Source organism: Pleurodeles waltl, chromosome 3_1 (genome assembly GCF_031143425.1).
Source record: "Pleurodeles waltl isolate 20211129_DDA chromosome 3_1, aPleWal1.hap1.20221129, whole genome shotgun sequence".
NCBI classification, from domain to species: domain Eukaryota; kingdom Metazoa; phylum Chordata; class Amphibia; order Caudata; family Salamandridae; genus Pleurodeles; species Pleurodeles waltl.
Window position 1 is genome coordinate 1,467,258,621 of NC_090440.1, and position 22,711 is coordinate 1,467,281,331.

A 22,711-nucleotide genomic window follows, 5' to 3' on the forward strand; every position below is an offset into this window, starting at 1 on the left:
ACACCCCTCTGAAGTCTGGTGTGGACAATCATGTTGGATGTTGCTAGTGCACTAGAAAGGAAAGCAGGGCCTGGGAATTTAAAGTAAGGAAACACTCGTCCATTTTACATACAGGCTTGCTTTCTAGATTCTTTTTAACCTGGAACAAATGTAGCGACACAGGTAATGGTGTCTTCCTGTGAGCAGATTCGGGGTTTCAAAAAGGCTGCTCAGTTATGGTTCCTTGCCCTCTTATGTGCAAAGTCAACCTTTTGGAGTGGACAGAGACCAACTTTCAAATTAGAAGAAAGTTGCTGTGCCTTAGGTCATAGCCTGCTGAAGTATTTCAGTTGTGATGTAATCGCAGAAATTGGACACAGGGAAGTATATCACTCCGGGATTTGGGGTGGTGGCTAGTTTGCTGAAGTGAACTGTGGTCATCAGTAGTTTTTATTTTAAGGATATAGGTGGGGGTCAATTTCACATGCGTGATAGTGAAGCAAAGGTCCATAAATGGAAGACTTGCAGATGTTGTGTGAATTTTAGGAAGTGGTTCAGATTGTTGACAACCACAGAAACGGTCACATTTTTCCCTCCCAGAAGATCAGGATGTAGATTAGTGGTGCAATGGTGTAATCTCTGAAGATCTTTTCTTTCAGAGTGTGCCATGTAGAGGCAGAGTCCTGCTTTGGGAACCAATAAGGAATTCCGCCTCATTTTTACTTATCCATACCAAAGTTTTTGCAGTAGAAATTACAGAACTGATCTGTTTCCAGGGTCTCACTTTAGGATCCTGATCGATGGGGTGTAGTATTTTGTTTTTTTTAATCTGCGACAATCCACAGTGAACATGACAACTGCATCACCTTTATCTGCTTATTTAGTTGTGATAGTGCTGTCTAGCGATTTTACCACCTTCTATTCCTCATTGGACAGGTTCTGAAAAGCAGTCATGTGACCAACTTCCCTTTTTATTACTGCTTGTTCAAAGATTAAGATCTCGTGTATGTATCATACCTGCAGAGGGGGGGTGAAACTAGAGGGATTTCATAACCCAGAATGAATTCTTTCTGGAATAGGTTTCTTTGAAAAAAGGCAAAGAACTTGATTTTTAAAAAGATTTTATGTAGTTCCTAACAGAGGTGAAATTTGTCATCCCACGGTGTGGACACAAAGCCAAGGTGACTTTAGTCTATTGTGGATAGTGCTTGGTCGATAAACTATCAATTCTCTTGGTCTGGCTCTTAGTCTGCATTTGTGGTTCTTGTTCCTGCCACTGGACTCATTTGGCCCCCTTATGGGAAGGACTGCTTAAGACCAAGGAGACATGGGGTAGTGTTGGGGCCACGTAGGTAGACTGTCTCTGGTAAGGGGCTATACCACTGTCCATACACTGGAGGTGGTGGACCCCATCTGCCTTCATTACTGCCCCAACACTGTGCTGGAGTTGCTGCTAAAGGAGCTCTTCCTACTTGTGGAACTGCTTTTACCAGATGACGCATCACCTCCTATTGCAGGGTAATCATCTGTTGTAAGGCTATGTTCTCTTTGCCAAGCGTTGTCTTTTTGAAGTTTTCTGTTTCAAAGTCTTTCAGCTCACTTATTTTGCTGTTGATATCAGCCAGTTTGGACTTGTATGTTGAAATCAATATCCCAGTCTTTAACACATTCTCTGCTATGTTAATCCTGAAGGCCTCAGAGAGCAATTTGGCTGTGTTTAAAATCAAAATTAGTTAATCCCTTGAACACTTCCAGGCCACCTGGGGCCATTCTAATTTAAAGATGGCGTCTTCAAGAGAGGACTGCAGCTTTAGTAACCAGCAAGCCATTGGGTTATTTTTTTGGGGGGGGTGGGGAGAAGGGTATGTTAGCCCTCAAATATTCTGTCATTGCTCCATGGAGATATATACATGGAAAATGTCACTTACCCAGTGTACATCTGTTTGTGGCGTGAGACACTGTAGATTCACATGCTGTGCATTATCCTGCCATCTAGTGTTGGGCTCTGAGTGTTACAAGTTGTTTTTCTTCGAAGAAGTCTGAGTCACGAGGCCAAGGGACTCCTCCCTTTCGGCTCCATTGCACATGGGCGTCAACTCCATCTTAGATTGTTTTCCCCGCAGAGGGTGAGGTAGGAGTTGGGTATATAGTAAAGGTGCCCATGCAATGAAGTATGTATGTACATAATGTGTCTAAAAAAAATAAAGTATATATTTACAAATTTCCTCCAATTTATAACTGCTTACAGGCTCCCGGGGAGCATCTCATGCCACGAACAGCTGTACACTGGGTAAGTGACATTTTCCGTTCAATGGCATGTGTAGCTGCAGATACACATGCTGTGCACAGACTGGTAAGCAGTAATCTCCCCAAAAGCGGTGGCTTAGCCTGGAGGAGTTGAAGTTGTTTGAAATAATGTTCGTAATACAGCCTGTCCTACGGTGTCTTGTGTTAACACATCTACACAGTAATGTTTTGTGAATGTATGAGGCGTAGACCATGTGGCTGCCTTACAGAATTGTCATAGATATATTTCCTAGAAAAGCCATTGTGGCGCCTTTTTTCCTAGTGGAGTGCGCCTTTGGTGTAATAGGTATATCTCTTTTTGCTTGGATATAGCAGGTCTGAATACATTTCACTATCCAGCTGGCAATGCCTCGTTTGGATATTGGATTTCCTGCATGAGGTTTTTGGAAGGCTACTGTAAGGAAATGCCTCCTTGGCATGGATACCCCCTGACTTTTTGCCTTTGCTGATGCTATGTTTTGAATTGAAAGTGTACCGAGGCCTGCTAACCAGGCCCCAGCACCAGTGTTCTTTCCCTAACCTGTACTTTTGTTTTCACAATTGGCACACCCTGGCATCATCCAGGTAAGTCCCTTGTAACTGGTACCCCTGGTACCAAGGGCCCTGATGCCAGGGAAGGTCTAAGGGATGCAGCATATCTTATGCCACCTGCGGACCCCTCACTCAGCACAGACACACTGCTTGCCAGCTTGTGTGTGCTGGTGAGGACAAAACGAGTAAGTCGACATGGCACTCCCCTTAGGGTGCCATGCCAACCGCACACTGCCTATGCAGTATAGATAAGTCACCCCTCTAGCAGGCCTTACAGCCCTAAGGCAGGGTGCACTATACCATAGGTGAGGGCACCAGTGCCTGAGCACTGTGACCCTACAGTGTCTAAGCCAAACCTTAGACATTGTAAGTGCAGGGTAGCCATAAGAGTATATGGTCTGGGAGTCTGTCAAACACGAACTCCACAGCACCATAATGGCTACACTGAAAACTGTCTCAGCACAATAAATGCACACTGATGCCAGTGTACATTTTATTGTAACATACACCCCAGAGGGCACCTTAGAGGTGGCCCCTGAAACCTTAACCAACTACCTGTGCAGGCTGACTGGTTTTAGCAGCCTGCCACACAAGACATGTTGCTGGTCACATGGGGAGAGTGCCTTTGTCACTCTGTGGCTAGTAACAAAGCCTGTACTGGGTGGAGATGCTGATCACCTCCCCCTTGCAGGACTGTAACACCTGGCGGTGAGCCTCAAAGGCTCACCCCCTTTGTTACAGCACCACAGGGCATTCCAGCTAGTGGAGTTGCCCGCCCCCTCCGGCCACGGCCCCACTTTTGGCGGCAAGGCCGGAGGAGATAATGAGAAAAACAAGGAGGAGTCACTGGCCAGTCAGGACAGCCCCTAAGGCAACCTGAGCTGACCAGGATTAGAGAGATTTACATGCTGTGGGAGCAGACCGATATTCAGAAAGAAAGGTCGTGCTCTTGCACTCTATCTTGGATAAAACGTGATGCCTTCATTGCATCATTTCACGTTTTGCGCTATCAAGAATTTTTTTTAAAAAACATGCAAGTAAAAATTAAAAAGTTTATAGTTTTTTCAGTCTTGACTTTTAGTATAGCCATTAAGCCACTGCACAAGCGCTACTCACATTATCAGCCAACATCAGAGCTCCAGCCTCAATGACAAATTCATGAGATTCCTCGTCTCTTACAACAGCTGCAGTGAGACCAGCAGCAGAGGAAGCTTTCCCACTTGTGTACACAGCGCGTGGACTGAACTCCTCAACATGCCTAGGGTAGAAGAAATATTTCAACCATAAACAGATGACATTTATGAGCCAGTAACAATTGATAACCCTGAAAGCTTTTAAAGTGAAGTATTTTAAAACTGCACATTTGAAATTGACTGAAACAACTGTACTCCGAACAACGATTACCACAATAATAAGCTACCATTTACTGATCTAGTTAACGAATGTCAAGTCTGTTCAAGTCAGGCAAGAATGACTCCAGTTAGGCAAGAATCTGTTATTTATGAGACACACCCCACCAACTGAGCTTGCAAGTTGGATGACCTGGCGTACAGGGGGATAAAGGTAATGTGATGAGGGATGAAACGAATGACGGGGACCAGTGTCCACACAACTTAAATATACTGGTTATAGATCAAGTACAAAGGGTGCACTAAAATGTATTTAGCAAAGCTGTTTTCAGATCTACAAAACCAACATTCGCACACAGCAAAGACTAGATGTGTTGCTTTTTATCACTCATCTTTCAGAAGGTACAATGCAGAAACATTTAAAAAAAAAAAAAAAAAAAAACATTAGCACACATGCAATGTAGCTCAACCAGATGAAAGTAGAGCACTCTGTTAGAATGGGAAACTTAAGAAAATTATTTTACCGTGGGCAGAATAGTGCTTGAAGTGAAAGTGAAAAAAGGCAACTAGCTTTATGTTGAAACTAACTTTCCCAAGCTTGATTTTTTTCCCCAAACGGGAGTAAGGACCATTATGTTATTCTAAAGGTATAAGACCTGAAACGTGAACCAATGTCAAGACTGTTAAAAATATTTATTTCCACTCAGAGAAAAAAAAAAGTGAGAAGTTTCTGGAAAAACTGAACAATTTCAAACAAAATTAGAAGGGGTGGTAAAGTCTTACTTGAGAAACTGGCTTTTGGCCGTACTGGGGTCTCCAACAATACAAATGTTGATGTCTCCACGTAATGAGGTGCCTTCCATTGTGGTCTTACCAACGCCACCAAAGAGCATGAGCAAAATCCCCCTCTTAACCTCATCGTTACCTAAATATCAAGAGTAAAGCACAATAAGAATGGATTCTCCAACTGTAGACATTAAAATCAATCTTTAGCGAATTAAATGATGCCCTTTCAAAAGAAGATGCTCTATATTAAGTATAACATTGAAAACCTGTGTCCACTTGTTACTGCAGTGTGTACTCCAACACAAATATAAAGACTTAATTAAATTCAAGAAAGCAGTACTACAGTCTGCACTGCCACGCCCCACTGTGTTTCGCTTGCCCCATCCCAGGGCTGGCCGCTTCATAAAGCTTTTTTTTCCAGTTACTTTTAACCATGCTGTACAGCATATACGAAACACAAAGCCAATAGCTTAGATAAGATCTATTGGCTTTGCCAATGTTTGTTACTTTCATTAAGTGTGTAAGGAAATGCCTCCTTGGCATGGTTGCCCCCTGACTTTTTGCCTGTGCTGATGCTATGTTTACAATTGAAAGTGTGCTGTGGCCTGCTAACCAGGCCCCAGCACCAGTGTTCTTTCCCTAACCTGTACTTTTGTATCCACAATTGGCAGACCCTGGCATCCAGATAAGTCCCTTGTAACTGGTACTTCTAGTACCAAGGGCCCTGATGCCAAGGAAGGTCTCTAAGGGCTGCAGCATGTCTTATGCCACCCTGGAGACCTCTCACTCAGCACAGACACACTGCTTGCCAGCTTGTGTGTGCTAGTGAGGACAAAACGAGTAAGTCGACATGGCACTCCCCTCAGGGTGCCATGCCAGCCTCTCACTGCCTATGCAGTATAGGTAAGACACCCCTCTAGCAGGCCTTACAGCCCTAAGGCAGGGTGCACTATACCATAGGTGAGGGTACCAGTGCATGAGCATGGTACCCCTACAGTGTCTAAACAAAACCTTAGACATTGTAAGTGCAGGGTAGCCATAAGAGTATATGGTCTGGGAGTCTGTCAAACACGAACTCCACAGCACCATAATGGCTACACTGAAAACTGGGAAGTTTGGTATCAAACTTCTCAGCACAATAAATGCACACTGATGCCAGTGTACATTTTATTGTAAAATACACCACAGAGGGCACCTTAGAGGTGCCCCCTGAAACTTAACCGACTGTCTGTGTAGGCTGACTAGTTCCAGCAGCCTGCCACACCAGAGACATGTTGCTGGCCCCATGGGGAGAGTGCCTTTGTCACTCTGAGGCCAGTAACAAAGCCTGCACTGGGTGGAGATGCTAACACCTCCCCCAGGCAGGAGCTGTGACCACCTGGCGGTGAGCCTCAAAGGCTCACCCCTTTGTCACAGCCCAGCAGGGCACTCCAGCTTAGTGGAGTTGCCCGCCCCCTCCGGCCACGGCCCCCACTTTTGGCGGCAAGGCTGGAGGGAACAAAGAAAGCAACAAGGAGGAGTCACTGGCCAGTCAGGACAGCCCCTAAGGTGTCCTGAGCTGAAGTGACTCTAACTTTTAGAAATCCTCCATCTTGCAGATGGAGGATTCCCCCAATAGGGTTAGGATTGTGACCCCCTCCCCTTGGGAGGAGGCACAAAGAGGGTGTACCCACCCTCAGGGCTAGTAGCCATTGGCTACTAACCCCCCAGACCTAAACACGCCCTTAAATTTAGTATTTAAGGGCTACCCTGAACCCTAGAAAATTAGATTCCTGCAACTACAAGAAGAAGGACTGCCTAGCTGAAAACCCCTGCAGAGGAAGACCAGAAGACGACAACTGCCTTGGCTCCAGAAACTCACCGGCCTGTCTCCTGCCTTCCAAAGATCCTGCTCCAGCGACGCCTTCCAAAGGGACCAGCGACCTCGACATCCTCTGAGGACTGCCCCTGCTTCGAAAAGACAAGAAACTCCCGAGGACAGCGGACCTGCTCCAAGAAAAGCTGCAACTTTGTTTCCAGCAGCTTTAAAGAACCCTGCAAGCTCCCCGCAAGAAGCGTGAGACTTGCAACACTGCACCCGGCGACCCCGACTCGGCTGGTGGCGATCCAACACCTCAGGAGGGACCCCAGGACTACTCTAAGACTGAGTACAAAAACCTGTCCCCCCTGAGCCCCCACAGCGCCGCCTGCAGAGGGAATCCCGAGGCTTCCCCTGACCGCGACTCTTTGAATCCTAAGTCCCGACGCCTGGGAGAGACCCTGCACCCGCAGCCCCCAGGACCTGAAGGACCGGACTTTCACTGGAGAAGTGACCCCCAGGAGTCCCTCTCCCTTGCCCAAGTGGAGGTTTCCCCGAGGAACCCCCCCCCCTGCCTGCCTGCAGCGCTGAAGAGATCCCTAGATCTCCCATTGACTTCCATTACAAACCAGACGCTTGTTTCTACACTGCACCCGGCCGCCCCCGCGCTGCTGAGGGTGAAATTTCTGTGTGGGCTTGTGTCCCCCCCGGTGCCCTACAAAACCCCCCTGGTCTGCCCTCCGAAGACGCGGGTACTTACCTGCAAGCAGACCGGAACCGGGGCACCCCCTTCTCTCCATTCTAGCCTATGTGTTTTGGGCACCACTTTGAACTCTGCACCTGACCGGCCCTGAGCTGCTGGTGTGGTGACTTTGGGGTTGCTCTGAACCCCCAACGGTGGGCTACCTTGGACCAAGAACTAAGCCCTGCAAGTGTCTTACTTACCTGGTTAACCTAACAAATACTTACCTCCCCTAGGAACTGTGAAAATTGCACTAAGTGTCCACTTTTAAAACAGCTATTTGTGAATAACTTGAAGTATACATGCAATTTTGATGATTTGAAGTTCCTAAAGTACTTACCTGCAATACCTTTCGAATGAGATATTACATGTAGAATTTGAACCTGTGGTTCTTAAAATAAACTAAGAAAAGATATTTTTCTATATAAAAACCTATTGGCTGGATTTGTCTCCGAGTGTGTGTACCTCATTTATTGTCTATGTGTATGTACAACAAATGCTTAACACTACTCCTTGGATAAGCCTACTGCTCGACCACACTACCACAAAATAGAGCATTAGTATTATCTATTTTTACCACTATTTTACCTCTAAGGGGAACCCTTGGACTCTGTGCATGCTATTCCTTACTTTGAAATAGCACATACAGAGCCAACTTCCTACAAAGTATATAGAAGCTTAGGAAGTAACCAAGAAGTCCATTACATATTGATGTTTTTGCAGTTTAGCAGTATATCTCCAGGCTTCCGTTTACAGCAGGGGTGCCCTACTGTTTTTAACCTGAGTCAGCATAAGCAATATCCTGCTTTATACACGTCTTTGAACTAGAAACAGAACATACAAGACCTTATTAATACATCATTTCTAGTAAGTTTCCATAGCAGCTCTCATCTGTGGCTATAAAAGGAAAAAGGACTTACCATGAACAGTTGGAAAGAGGCTGGTACACAGGTTGTGATAAAGGTTTTTGTCCTGACTCATTTCAAAGACCTTCTCCCACTCCTTGGCCGACATCTGGTTTTTAATGCTCTCCGCAGTCTGTTCTTCATCTTTTAACTCCTTTCCTCCGAACTGAGTAAGAAAAGGTTTGTTAAAGTCCACTCTCGCAGTTTACTAAGTGCCAGAGCTCACTAATGTCTGGCTCGAGGGATTTGCACTTCAGTGGAAAAGTACTTTAGGAAGAAGGAGTACATCAGGACGGGGCGCACTGGGCTTTTAATAGTCACATCACAATACGCAAGGTATGACAAGCACATGCTTGCTTGAACAGGTGAGTGAGCGAGGCACAGGGTGATCAAACTGAAAGTTTGATCAACCACAGATTACAATGAACGCAGAAATGAAGGCAAACAGTTTCAGTCATTTCCACACTCCTTAAAACAAAAATGAGAAGCACACACCATTTCTCAAACACTGGGAAGCTTCTTCCAGACTCAGAACTCACCCTGGGGTTCGTAGGTGCCACGTGGCAGGCCAAGAACACGAGCTTGTAAGACAGGTCCCTCACTCCAAGGGCTTTGAGACCCTGCACACCTTCATTCTGGAAGCCTTCAGGGGCACCAATTCGGGAACCGGTCTCCGCACGCACTCCTGAAATACACCGATCACTCAATACCAGTTTTAAGCACAGACCTTCATCACATAAGTATGTCAAGTCCTCTTACCAGGAGTGGTCAGTTGAGAGACGTCTGGCACGACAATTAGCGTTCCTATGAAGTCACATTTGTCCCCTGCCTGAGCCGACTCCACTGCCTCCGCACGCAGGATTATTTCTACACTGCGAGGAATGCTGCCGCGAGGAAGCTCCGCCTGGGTCTCTTGAATGCGTACCTACAAGAGAAACAGCAGAACGCTCGCTAAAGTTAACTCGTGTTAAACTAATCAACATTGCCAAAGGATTATAGGCAGATTACTGGACAAACTACTATGGCAAGAGAAGTCCACTTCTTATAGAGTTAAGAAATTTCAATTATTCCACCATGGCACAAACAAGAAATCCCCAAATCCAGGTTTAAGGAGGTGTACACAGGAGAAAAGCCACAGCTGGGTGAATACGTATGCTAAAAACTTCATATTAAAAAATAAAGAAATGTTGCTTCAATAGATTTTATTTGTGTCATTGAAGAATGAACAAAAATCAAAAAGTTCACCTTTTGAAAGTCAACAAATCTTGATTTGTTAGTGTCCAGCATGAACCTCCTGCGGTTCGCACATACAGGATTTTTACAGATGTTGGGCTGTGTGTATTTGAATTGCTGCTCCACATCTTTGATCAGCGTCTGACAGTCCAGGCATAGGAAGGTGCCACTCACTAGCTCGGGGTGAACAGGGTGGGTACGTACCACCTGCCCACTGATGCGCAGCAGGGAGCCTACTCTAGGAGTCGTCAGCTCTCGAATTCTGTAGGGAAAGATCCATCAAAATGAACGTGTGCAAGCAATGCAACGATGTAAACTCAAACAACCCAAAATACAGTGAGGTTTAGCAGCTGAGCACTGCCTAAAGATCAGTTGTATAATGCAATATTTAACCTCACACTATGTTCAACTTTGAAGTACCTCTTACCTTCCGACAATGTTATTTTCCTTGCCAGGGCATTAATCCACAACTATTCACGCCTCTAGGTGGGAGAGCAACATCTTTCTTCTTAAATTGCCAATCGACCGCAAACGCTTATAACTAGTTCGAGATAATGTCCTCCCGGCAGCACTGAACCCTTTTAATCACTTCACTTATTGAATCTGCAGCACAGGCCTCAACTGGCTCTCCTGTTAGACTACCATTTCTTGTCAGACTGCGCTCTGCGACTATCCCTCAATGTTTAATTATAGGCTCTGAACACCATAATACCTTGCTCACTCGAGTGAGATCCACTTACCTGCATCCTTTACCATCCCCTGGTCGGTCTACTGCAATTTTCACTCGTTATTAACCCACCCTCTCCCAGTTTAAGAAATCTTTGTGCTAGAGTTAAACCGCACACTGTCCGTATTAATGGCCTTTCTCCTAAGCCACCAACAGGTTCCAGCCGCTCAACTGTTACTCACCCCTGCCGTGCCTAAACCGCCAAAAGGGTAGTGAGAAAAAGGCTTGGACATTGCAACAGGCTACTTCCAAAGAAACCATTCACCCAATGACAATATTACCTTTACAACACTTTGTAAAGCCCCCAGACGCATCACTTTTCCCTACCACCAGGTCTGAGGTCTTGCCTCCAAAAAAAAAAAAAAAACCTCAATGTTTCCTTTATCGCATTACAGCCTCTCCTTCCCATACAGACGCTCCCTCAAACTACACAGTAACTTTCCACACCAATTCACCTTTTCGTAACCAGTCACTTTCAAATGAACGAGACCGACATTTAGATCTTCTCAGGTTAACTCGAAGCTCCTATTTCACACATTCATGTTTGTCCTCGCGCGTCACCCCTAACACATTCATGTTTGTCCTCGCGCGTCACCCCTAATCTTAGGGTGACCTGCTAACAACCGCCACCCTTCCCCTGAACTTCATATGACTGGCCTTTGCACACTAGAGCCTCTTGGTGCGTGCTTCTGTAAAGTTTCTAATCCCAAATCGCGATGCACAATATTATGGGGCACGAAATTCCACACAATAGATGCACTACAAAAGCTAACACAGAAATAGACACAAACCACCCATTCAATCACCATCTTACTTGTGTCTTGTCGGCAGTTCCTGAAAGGCCACGTAGAACTCCTTGTTTGGTGGAACATTGCCATGATCTCTAGCAAAGCTTCTTACTGCTCGGCACAGGTACGGATAAACTCTGAAAGACAAAGGAGTGTTAGTGTCCAAAGCCCATATTGGTAGTTCTCATGACAACGTTCCCAAGGTGGCCACGTACTGTTAAGTAGAGATGCGGTGTAATAGTTGTCCTGTGTACAGAAATCATCATTTTGCAATACAAAACACGCCGAGGTGATCACGATGTGTTTGAGGTTAAACAGCCCTGCACTAAACTCAAGATGTTAACTTATTTCTTCATGTTTAGGACCCGGAGAGGGCGCTTACTAGGTGGGAGATACGGTACTCGAGCCCGCAAGCAGCAGCCTAAGAAAATTAAGTCAAACCGTCCACCACAAACCAGTTTCATAAAGCATCAGATTATAGAAACTAAATATTTCACAAGGATCCCTGCACCTATTTGGCTTGCTGCAGTGCTAAGTTTACCGCCCACGCAGCAGCTCAGCTGACAATATATATAATCAGATGCTTTGATATTTTACTTTAAGGGAGGCAAAGGGTCACTGTTGTGACTCAGCACGACCACAGATGGACAGTCAGCAATTCACAACACTGCCCAATATAAGAATGAGAGCACACACATTCTCTGGTTGCAACAGCTCGCACAGTCTAGTTAGCGCATCCATTTCTTGCACCGTGCACAAGGGGTCACCTAACGTGCAGGCTACCTATCTGTGGAAGCAATACCCAGCTTCAACTGGCCTTGTAGGCACACACGTATGGGTGCTCGAAGCAACCTGATACCTGTATAGATAGTACACAACATTCTACAAGCGTAGCTGGTGGCTCAGTTTCACAAAATTAAGTTCCGACAAAGTTAATACACCTTCCCACGTGGTCATTGGCAAACCAATAGGCGGGGGGAAATAGTATGACCTAGATCTCCCATACCAGGAGCCTGAACGCAAAGAAAAAAGAAAAAAATGTGTTGGGGGGGGGGGGGGGGGGGGGGGGGGGAGGAGGAGAAGGAGGCGAGGAACCACTGCAAGTACGACAAAGTGCATGGATAACTTTACAAGTCCAAGCTGCAAATAGTGCAACGTTTAGAGAGCACCGGATGAGCAAGAGAGCAGCCATGAACTTAAAACAACATTAATAGGCAATACTGAACTGACCATGGCATTTACATGGAGTTAAAAAATAAATGATAGCTGACAATGCTCTAGCGCAGACCTGCTAGTTACAAGGGAAATGCTCATATCCCCAACAGAATTGCATTTACACGTGTAAAGCGACAACTAGCGTACTTGCATGTTTGATTTGCTGGCATCTTATGTACTTCTCAATATCTACAAAATTGATCACACTTACCAGCTCACAGATCTGGAACCGGAATGAAGTCCAGCTGCAGAATTGTGGCTCGTAACTGGGATCAATTTTGTAGATACTGTTTTGGCGTTGTAAATTCATAGGTGGACTTTACCACATAAATTGGTCTACCATGCCTCATAATTTGATCTTCGACACAATTCCAGTAGCCTCATAACTAAAGCAGTTCCAATTACTCTCCCCTCAAGGCATTGTGGCACCAATGTTATTTATTTAGTAGTATCGAGTAAATGTTCGGGAGGTGGAGAATAGCGCATAAGAACTGCCATTGGCAGTCTGTGAGAAACATGTCCCTGAAAGGATGTAGCACCTTTGTCACCAAAAGCAAACACTGTTTACGCTTGGCACTGTGTTCAGTGATTAACAGGTCATCCTCGGTAAAACAGAGCTGAGAACAAACATGGAAACTGTGATACACGCATTAAAGTGAGAAAACCGCTGCAGCTATTCAATTGAATAGGAGGGATGTGCTGCAGCTATTATACTGAGAAGAGACAAACCCGCTGTAAATATGAAAACAGGCCACAATGGCAGTGCTGAAGCATAATGGCGTGCTGCTATTGAAGTGAGGCAAGATGGAGTAGCTGCTGCTTCTAAAACCAAAAACCAAACACGGTGGAGTCGTTGCTGCTCTTAAAGTGGGGCACGATGGAGGCGGTGGAAATAAAGTGTGACAATAGAGTCTATAAGGTAATCCATACACATTAATCGCCTCCACCAATTCATATGAGGTACAAATGCTCCTACAATATTTCCACTATTGAAAACCAGAAAAGCGCTTCTGCTTAGTAGCACAAAGGCAGCTGTGGTGTACACTATTAACAGCACCCCATGGGGGACACCGGATGACAATGACAACTGCATGTAACTAGCGTCCGAGCAGCAGCACCTCCTCTCTCTCAGCTAGCGTCCGAGCCTGTTAAACTTAAACAAGTTTGCACTCTGTGAAACTTCAGAGCGGCATGGCCGCCACAGAATGCAAAGGAAAGACAAGATAGTGACGTAACTGGTATTCATGCAAAGCGCTCCAATAACGCCAATCAAGTGTGTGCTGTATAAAACTTGAAAGCACCTTGGCCACCTTGAGCACAAAGGAGAGCCAGAAAAAAAAAACAAGCATTTGCAATGCAATAGGTGTTGCATTTGCTTGAGTTAGAGCTATTGACACTTGTAGGAAGCTGGCCTGGTGGGTACCCAAGGTACTTATACGAGGTATTTATACGAAGTATTTTCTATTAGTGTAGGCAGTGTCTAGAAGCCAGGCTCTCTAGAGGAAGCTGTAGATGAGCAGCCAAGGCTCATATGAGAGACATGCAAAACCACAGTAGTCACACAGTACTTACACACCATGAAGGAAAATACTATGTGTTACAAAAATAAAGGTACTTTTAGTGACAATACCAAAAGGTACTAGAGAGGCAACCCTCCAATAGGAGGCAATACTAAATATATACACTAGTTAACAGAAATAGGTAGAGAAAGTGATAGAAAACAGTGCAAATGCAGTTAACAATAGTGACCCCTAGGGGGGGAGCCCAAAATATATACTAAAAAAATGAAATGTGAACACAGGACCCCCCCCCCACCTAGGTGAGTAATGTGTAGAGGGGAGCTAGGAGGATGCACAGCTGGGGAAATGTTGCAGAAGCTGGAAAAAGCGGTGGAAACAATGCTGCAAGCAGAGTCTTCGCCGTGGAATGCAGATTGTCAGTTCCTGGAGGGTCTAGTCGGGGTTCCAGTTGCTAGAAGTCCCTAGGGTGGTGATAGACAGGGAAGTGGGCACTCCCCCTTTCCATTGTCCAGTTTCATGCCGCGCAGGGACCGGAGGTGTAGACTGGTTTATGTACAGAGGGCGCCATATGTGCTCTTCAAAGCATACCAGTGGCTTGGTGAAGTTCTCTCTCCCAAGCCATGTAACACCTATTTCCAAAGGGAGAGGATGTGTTGCCACCCCCCCCCCCCCCCCCCCCCCCCCCCCAAACACACACACAGGAAATCCTTTGTTCTGCCTTCTTGGCTTGAGCTGTTCAAGCAGCAGGAGGGCAGAAACCTGTCTGAGGGGTGGCAGCAGCTTAGGTTGCCCAGAAAACCCCAGAAGGCTGGTAAGAGCAATGCTCTGGGGGTCCTCTAAGGTGCCCCCAGAGTGCATGGAATCATACTTCCAATACTGGCAACAGTATTAGGGTATAATTCTGACATGTTAATACCAAACATTCCTAGGTTCGAAGTTACCATCATGTAGCTGGACATAGGTAGTAACCTATGTGCAGTACATGCATAAAATGGCATCCCTGCACTCACAAAATAGAACTGAGTTTGTGGGGGCACCTCTGCTAGTGATGGGGTGCCCTCACACACCGGTACTTGCACCTTGTCCTCTGGGCTAGGGGGCCTACCATAGGGGTGACAGTGACCTGTAGTAAAAAGGGTGCATGCACCCTTTCATGCAGGCTGCAAGTGCAGGGCCTGCAGTTACACTTTGCATGGGCTCCCCATGGGTGGCATAATACATGCTGCAGCCCTTGGGGATCCCCTGTTACCCAAATGCTCTGGGCACTGTATACTAGGGACTTACATGGGGGAATCAGTATGCAAAATGTGGGGTGAAAATGGTACAAGTATTCAAGTTAGAAGGGGAGAGAGCATAATCACTGGGATCCTGGTTAGCATGATCCCAGTGAACACAGACAAAAAGTGGGGGTAACCATGCGAACAAGAGATTACTTTCCTACAGCACCGCAAATTTAAAACCAGACTGTGCTTGCCATAGAAATTGGTCAACTGCCTCAATGTAATCTTTTCTTGCCACATAATTCCCAGTAGCCCTGCATACAACTAAAGCACTTACATTTACCTTCTTCTGCCATCTTCAGACGAAAACGTTGCTATTTTGCACCCTAATTTAAATCTGCTGTGCTAATTTCAATAGAATCACCTTTACCACCCTGCCATCAGAGTTGCTGGCAGGCTAATACATAGGGGCACCCTAACAAAGCTATTTTAAGAAACATGGTCACGTTAACATTAGCCCCTAAACGACATAACCAACCCCCCCACCCCCCCAAAAAAAAAAAAACACACAACAGGAGAAAGTAATGCAGTGTAACCATATACTTAGCCCATAGAGGGTATTTTAGGGCAAGCTGGCTTACTGCAATATTACAAACAACTTGTCCCAGCTGTAAAACAAAGTTTTCTAGTCATCAGAAAGTTTAAGACACTGAATGGTGGGAGGGGTTATTTTGGGGTCCCCACTAACCTAGTGTGGGGACCCAGAGATGATGTAAACAGAGCGTTTGGAAAGTGGTTTAATTGTCCTAGGACCGCCACAGGCTTAGTTATGAGCAAAAATGTTTTGCAGAAGTAATTCCGTGCAAAGCATTAAGGAACGAGTTTTGTGCCGCAAATACTATAGAATGTTAACTACAATGCTCAGAACAGCCATAAATACTACAATAAAAATAGCATTTGGAAGAAACAGTCATGTAACCATACAGCTAGCCCTTAGAGCATAACTACATGAAAAACGATTGGGAGAAAATGCAGTGTAAACATATGTAGCCCCTACAGGGCACAGTGCATTACACATTTTCAAGGCTAGCAGGCCTATTGCGATATTACAAACAAGGCCCATAAACCAAGTTCTCCCAGAATTAGAAGGGGTGGGAGGGAGTGTTTCCAGCCCCAAGAGAGCTTAAAAAGATAATGAATGGAGGTAGAGGTTATTTTGAATCCCCACTTACAGTGCGGGGACCCAGAGATGTAGACCGAAAGAGCAAATTGTGGTCAGTGTATAGAATGTGGCCCCATTGTCCTAGGACCACCACAGGCCAAGTTATGAGCAAAAGTGTTTTGGGAAAGTAATGCTTTGCAAAGCACTATGGGGCGATTTTCCAGAGTGCAATGAATATTGTAGTATCCGCTCTCCTGCTGAGCTAAGGAAAAAAAAAAAATGTTTGCCCACTTGAAGTTTGGCAATCGCCCACAATAAAACATATCAGCAACCGTGCAATAATCTATGTAACAGTCAGTCTGCAAGGTAACAAAGTATTTACCAATAAAGGGATTTTGAAAGGAAAGCTCAAGAACGAGTGAAAGTGATGGGCGTGATTAAAAGCCAACAAAATACTCAACACGTCAAAAAAAGAATGTTCGCCCAACCTAAAAACTACCTTTATGTAGTGATATATTTAAGGAAAGCCCATCTATAAAAACATTGCTAAGGGACAACACAAGCAACAGAAGTGTGCCTTTTTCCCTTATGCGTGTAAGAAATACACTATTCTCCCCAAATGTTTTCATCACAAGATAGAGCCTTGTCAGCTCGAGTACTTAGCAAGACTGGCAAATATGCATGATGAAAACAATTTACTTAACGATCTTTTAACGAAGTTCATATACGTATACACAAAAGTGAATTCTGGTTGAATGACCAACTGTTTCTTATACGAGTGGAGGAATAAGAACTGCTGCATCCAGTCTGTGCTTCTGATGAATGCTGTACCGGCAATTCAAACTACCACCTTGCTGTAGCAAAAGACTAGAACCCAAAGAACTTTAGAGAGGTGTTGTGCTGTCACAAATTCGTACCTGACTGCATAAACGGCAACATTATACACCAATAAGTTCCAAATACTGATGGGAGGTTCGGCAGATGACCACAAACAAGTTTACTGACTGTAGTGCCTTCAATAAACGTTCAACTGGAAACGCAAAAAAAACTTTTGTAAGAGCGGACCAAGTTCACCTGTAGAATTCCTCCTGAACTGTGGTCGCCAACTGCTGGTTAAACTGCTCCAGATCCAGGAAGCTCACTAGTAGAGTGTTCCTCTCTGGGCGAATTAACTCTTCGGCGTCTCGCAAGTATTTAACTTCACCATCGCTGCTTTGGAACCTGAAGGAAACAGAGAAAGTACGTGTTCATCGAAGCATTTATCTGGCTTTAACAGTGCGGGTGTAACACGGAATGATCTTTACTTTAAGGAACCTGAATATGCACAGAAGGTACAAAAATTTGGAAGACTGGTCAGCTGCGCTAATGTGCAAGTTAGAGACTTCAAAAGATACGCTGTGTCCGTGACCCTGCGGCGGCAGACGGTTATTTAGAATGACGGTAATACTACTGGCAGCCTCCTTATCAAGAAAAAATGCTTCACAGCATTAACGATAATAACAAAGAACACGATGGAGATTGATAGGAATAAAATTTAGTGTGCGGCACAAAATGGAGCAGAACGTACTCCGTAGAAGCTATGTAGATTTGTTGAGCACACTATTACACAAGAGGATATTTTGGTGCGTGTCTGACCAAACCTAAGGCCTAGTGGTAAAGCCAGGTCTTCAGCTTTTTGCACAATTTAAAAAACGAAGAGGATGCGCTTATGTGTAATGACAGGTTATTCCAAGATTTAGGAGCAATACAGGAAAAGGCTTGAGTGCCTGATCTAATTTTCTGTATGCAGTGGATTAGTGCAAGTAGCAGTTCATACGAGCAAAGGTGTCTGGGGGGCTTGTGAAAGCAAATGTGCTCCTTGAGGTATTGGGAGGGGGGGGGGGAGGAGGAGGCAGTTGTGTCTGGCAAGTTAAGTGTGTGAGATTTTGGAATCGGGTTTCTATATGATAAACTCCTTGAGGGGGTGGTGATCTGAAAATAAGGTATGGGAGGGTGGGCATGAGTCTGGCCACCAACCATGGTAGGGTGAACTGTCAAACCCATTCTGGTGAATTGTTTGGTGATCCCTGCATAGAAGTTGTTCCCAGAGCACAACTTGCTTATGGCGTCCTGGGCCTGCAAAGCCGTTTTCCAGGTGCTGTTTAAGAGCCATTAAAAAAAATATTCCTCAGAAGTTCAGCGTGTGGAAGCACGAGTGGTTTCACCTAGTTTCTTGGTGAGGGCTATCCCAAAATTCTTTCCGTGGGTCCTAGGTCTGCCAGGCACCAGGTGGAGCCTTCACAGTCAAGTGTTCCTGAAGATCACGATTCCAATCGTGTCGGTAAAACAAGCAGTCGGTTAAAGAGTGTCTTAGAAGCGAAGCCAAAGAAATGGAACAACATTTCTGCCGTGCAGTTATATAGCACGCAAACAAGTAAAACATTCACTCGGTGTCAAAGATCTACACACTACAGGATAGGCAGTAAATCAACAGGCCACGAAATCGGTAGACTGCGGGGGAGGGGGGAATCGAAAGTTACTGGATACGGAGATGTTAAGTCGGGCACGACACCATAAAGACAGTGCGACTTGTAGTCCCTTAACACATTTACAGCGTAAATTGAAGATTGTTGGTTTAATTACATGTTAGGAAGTATAACAAAACAACCATAGCCATAATTCATTTTACCACCCACGGTGACTACCAAGCCCGATTTCGGATATTTCAGAGATGTGACTTCACACGACTGCCTTCTTTAGAAAAAAATATCATGGGGACGGGTTGGAAGCTTGGTACTTACTCCTCCAAGAAGTCCAAAAAGAGTTTCTGACACTTCTCAGCCACCTCGTCTTTCACAAGCTGTGCAGCGACGCCGCTTGCGGGCTCGGTAACGTCCATGTTGGTTCGGCTGGGTGTATGGGTGCTCGTTAATCCCAGAACTCGATGGTTTAACGCTATTCTACGCCACTACACCCAAAGACTTCCTCTGGGACAATGAGACAGTTTCGCGCCACAGACTGCACCACGTGATTCGCTGGGGCTGCACCAAACCAATAGAAACATTGTCGGGCAGTCCCTCGACTTAGTTTCGCGGGAGTTTTATCCAATAGCTGAACGAGGCCGGGCAACACGAACACATGGCAGAGCAGGCTCCGAAGCCCATGTAAATTGTCTTTTATGTCCATGGTTTCAGACAACCGCGCGTGCGTACGTTGCTTCTCGACGTGCCATCTTAAAATCAGGCAAAACGTTTTTCCTTGCATTTAGTGCTTTACGGACAGTTGGCGTCCCTAACGACTGCAGCCGTCCAAACCATACGACATAAGAAACATATGGCACACTTTCATCCACGAGGAAATATAAAGCACTTGCAGGCGCAATAGACCAGTAAAGTCAGAACATTTTCAAGAGGCGCCATTTTTAAAGCTACGCTAAAACAGATGCGCTGACGTAGAAGCGAAAACTACAATTCACTGCAGTAGCGGCCTCAGAGCTATGTGATATTGGTCTTGGAGATCAAATTTCTGGCTCGGTTGAATTAGATAAGCTACTCATCAAAGATGGCTACACGCTTGTGGCTTCTGGAGCATATGTGTCGCCATTAACCAACAAGTTGTCGCTGTAGCTGTTGTTCATGCTTATGTATCATGCACTACAATGTGTTCCCTGGGCAGAAATAAAGCTAGCCTTGCCGCTCTGCATTTTCAGTTTTCGAGAGGTGTGTGAGGCAGCAAACTCATCTGAGGTCAGGAAGGAAATTACTGCAGGGGCTGAAATAGCAGCGCGAATACATAATGTTAACGCGTCCCTTTATGATATTGTATTACACATCAGGACTCGTTTTAGGCCAATGAATCTTTTGACCCAGTTGAGAGACACCTTAGGACGAGATAGCTAACCAATATATCAATCAATACATCAATAATGTCATCAATATTTATCACGACAATGCATTTTACTTTAGTCAAAGTCATTAATCAATTCAAAGACACTACCATGACCTTTCAGCCATGAATAACCACACCTTGATTAGTAGAATCTTATGAGTTTTATTCCCTATTAATAACAGTCTATAAGCAGATGCGTTAATCTCAACACCAAGAAACATAATAGCATAGTCACGATATGGCAACTTTGATAAGATTTCATTAAAGCGAGAATCACAAACATCAGAACATAACACGGCGTGAACATAGATCAAGTTTAGCAGAGTGTCAATAACTCGTCAGTTCAACAAAGCATAATCTCAGTCGTTTGTCTATTTGCGTCAGTTTTGGTGAACACCTGTCCTAACCTCTGATTAGCATTCGCATGTTGGGCTTCATGCAAAACAATTTAGAATACTAATTTGGAAAACATCTATCTAAGGTCTCTGTCAAAAGTAAGCAGTTGGTACCTAGAAAGGAAAAGCAAACAGACAAATCACAATTGCATTTTCATATTTACCCTCCAAAGTTTAGGTCAGCGCACAGGCTCATTCTTCGTCTTCAGGACATCTGTCAATTCGCCATCGGTCAAAACTCAGCTCCGGGGCAAAAGGGCACTTTCCTCATAAGGAGGTAAAGTGTAACATGGACAAATCTAAGGACAAGGATGGTTTTAAGAAAACCACCAAGTCACCAAACAGAGTGACAGAGTTTCTGGATAAAATCAATAGCATTCCCTACCTAATTCTAAGTGACTCCCAGTGACATGGGTATTTATCCCTTTTCCGTTGTACATTCCCCCAAAATTTTATTGGACACTTGCTATACCCCACTATCTTTAACCTATCAGAAAGTACATTAGGTAACCCAACTCTTCACCCCATATTATTTTACAAGTCTTTGATTGGTCTTCATAATTGACGTCTTCCGAGGTGGCATGTCCGGTATGATTTCATCTTTCTGTAATTCTTTGCACATCTTTTGGTCAGTTCCATTGTCTTCACCGGTTTGAATGACCTTGTACATTACATTAATCTACACTGTTTCAATTTGCTTTTTAACATTTACTCTGCACACAGTGAAGAATGCTTGAGAACGGATCTAATATGGTTACATTCGTCTTCTAATTTGAAGGAAAAAGAACACGCAGGGCCGTGTCCCTTTGTGAGTCAGCACACTGCAAAATAGAAAAATGCATTTAATATGAGAGCCAAGCAGCTAAGCTTCGGCTCATGCTAACTTAAGGCCTATGAGGATTTCAGCACAGATTCAATAACGCAATCATTAGTATAAACTTATTTAAACGTAATATAAACATTTTGGTCATTATTATTAGTCTACGTATACATTGGTGGCCACTCCCCGTGGTCACAGTTCAAGTGCACGTCTAAGCAAAATTACTATTATTATAGTTTCTATGCAGCATTATCACACATTGATTCATAAACATTTCATGTTAATATAGATTATATAAGCTACGCTCTCTCATTCCCTCCTCTGATGACGTTCGTCATCACACAAACCTTTCCCTTTGACCTTTCACTTTAATTTTTCACTTTACCCATAATGCGCATTTCAACATCTTGTCCCTTGTGTGAACTCTCCCAAATTTCATTAAACATTTTCTCCCTTTCACTTTCCTCATTTCTCTTGTTTCTCTTTGTCCAATTTCTTTTAATTTTATCATTATTTTTGCATGCTCCCCATAATCCTAATAGACAGGTCAGAACAATTAATAGACCCCCTAATATTTTTGCAAGTACCCCATTCCAAATGTTGCTAAACCAGCTCCCTACTCTGGCAATTCCTTTTCCTAATTTCTCCCACACTCCAGGTTCCTTCAAATCCTTCAGATCTGTACTATCTTTAGTTAGGTTAGTAAGCATACCTTTAATCTTTTTACTATTGTCAAGTATATATGAGCAACAATGACGCTCGTTGAGCATCTTGCAGACTCCGCCACTCTTTGCTAAAAGAATGTCTAAAGCAAGCCGATTTTGAAGAGTCATAGCTCTTTCCGCAGCAAGTTCAGTATCCATCAGGAGTATAGCCCCTGTAAAATTTGTCAGCATGTTATCCACAATAGTAGACAACTTTTGAATCTTTTTGGAGTTTAAGATAACCCCTACTGAAGGAATTATGGCTCCAAATATGTCTCCAACGACAACAGCCGCTGTCTCTCGTTTTTGTCTAGCATGTTGTAATTCAGACGTTTTAGGTATTTGTTTTAAGTCATCAATCTGGTAAATCTTTGGGAAAACTATTCCCAAATAACAGGTCCCATACCATCCCTTAGGAAGACGGTAATAAGCATTAAGTCCACAGATATATTAGATCCCAGGGATCGCTGGATCCTGTCCATTTAACATGAATGTCCATTTACTCTGAAACAAAAACACATGCCTGCATTCACTCGTTCCCACAAATAAAGTGTCCTGCTCGGATTTCGGCCTATATATACAAAGCCTTCCTACATGTAAAGCATCTATAGCTAATTTGCCTTGCGTCTTTATTGCAGTGTAAGCATAATCATTTGGATATGT

At 44.4% G+C, this 22,711-nt stretch overlaps 1 protein-coding gene across 1 annotated transcript in view; it reads right to left on the reverse strand.

The window, feature by feature from the left end:
* The window catches only part of MCM6 (minichromosome maintenance complex component 6), a 74,154-nt gene extending 54,889 nt beyond the window's left edge, over nucleotides 1-19,265 (reverse strand). The window contains exons 1-9 of the mRNA XM_069225075.1: nucleotides 19,043-19,265; nucleotides 17,337-17,483; nucleotides 11,172-11,282; nucleotides 9,643-9,892; nucleotides 9,157-9,322; nucleotides 8,937-9,082; nucleotides 8,413-8,563; nucleotides 4,950-5,091; nucleotides 3,934-4,075 (exon numbers count right to left, since the gene is read on the reverse strand). Coding sequence (XP_069081176.1) covers nucleotides 3,934-4,075; nucleotides 4,950-5,091; nucleotides 8,413-8,563; nucleotides 8,937-9,082; nucleotides 9,157-9,322; nucleotides 9,643-9,892; nucleotides 11,172-11,282; nucleotides 17,337-17,483; nucleotides 19,043-19,140 — 1,353 coding nt within the window. The 5' untranslated portion in view covers nucleotides 19,141-19,265. The remainder of the gene's footprint in view (nucleotides 1-3,933; nucleotides 4,076-4,949; nucleotides 5,092-8,412; nucleotides 8,564-8,936; nucleotides 9,083-9,156; nucleotides 9,323-9,642; nucleotides 9,893-11,171; nucleotides 11,283-17,336; nucleotides 17,484-19,042) is intronic.
* Between the last annotated feature and the right edge of the window lie 3,446 nt (nucleotides 19,266-22,711).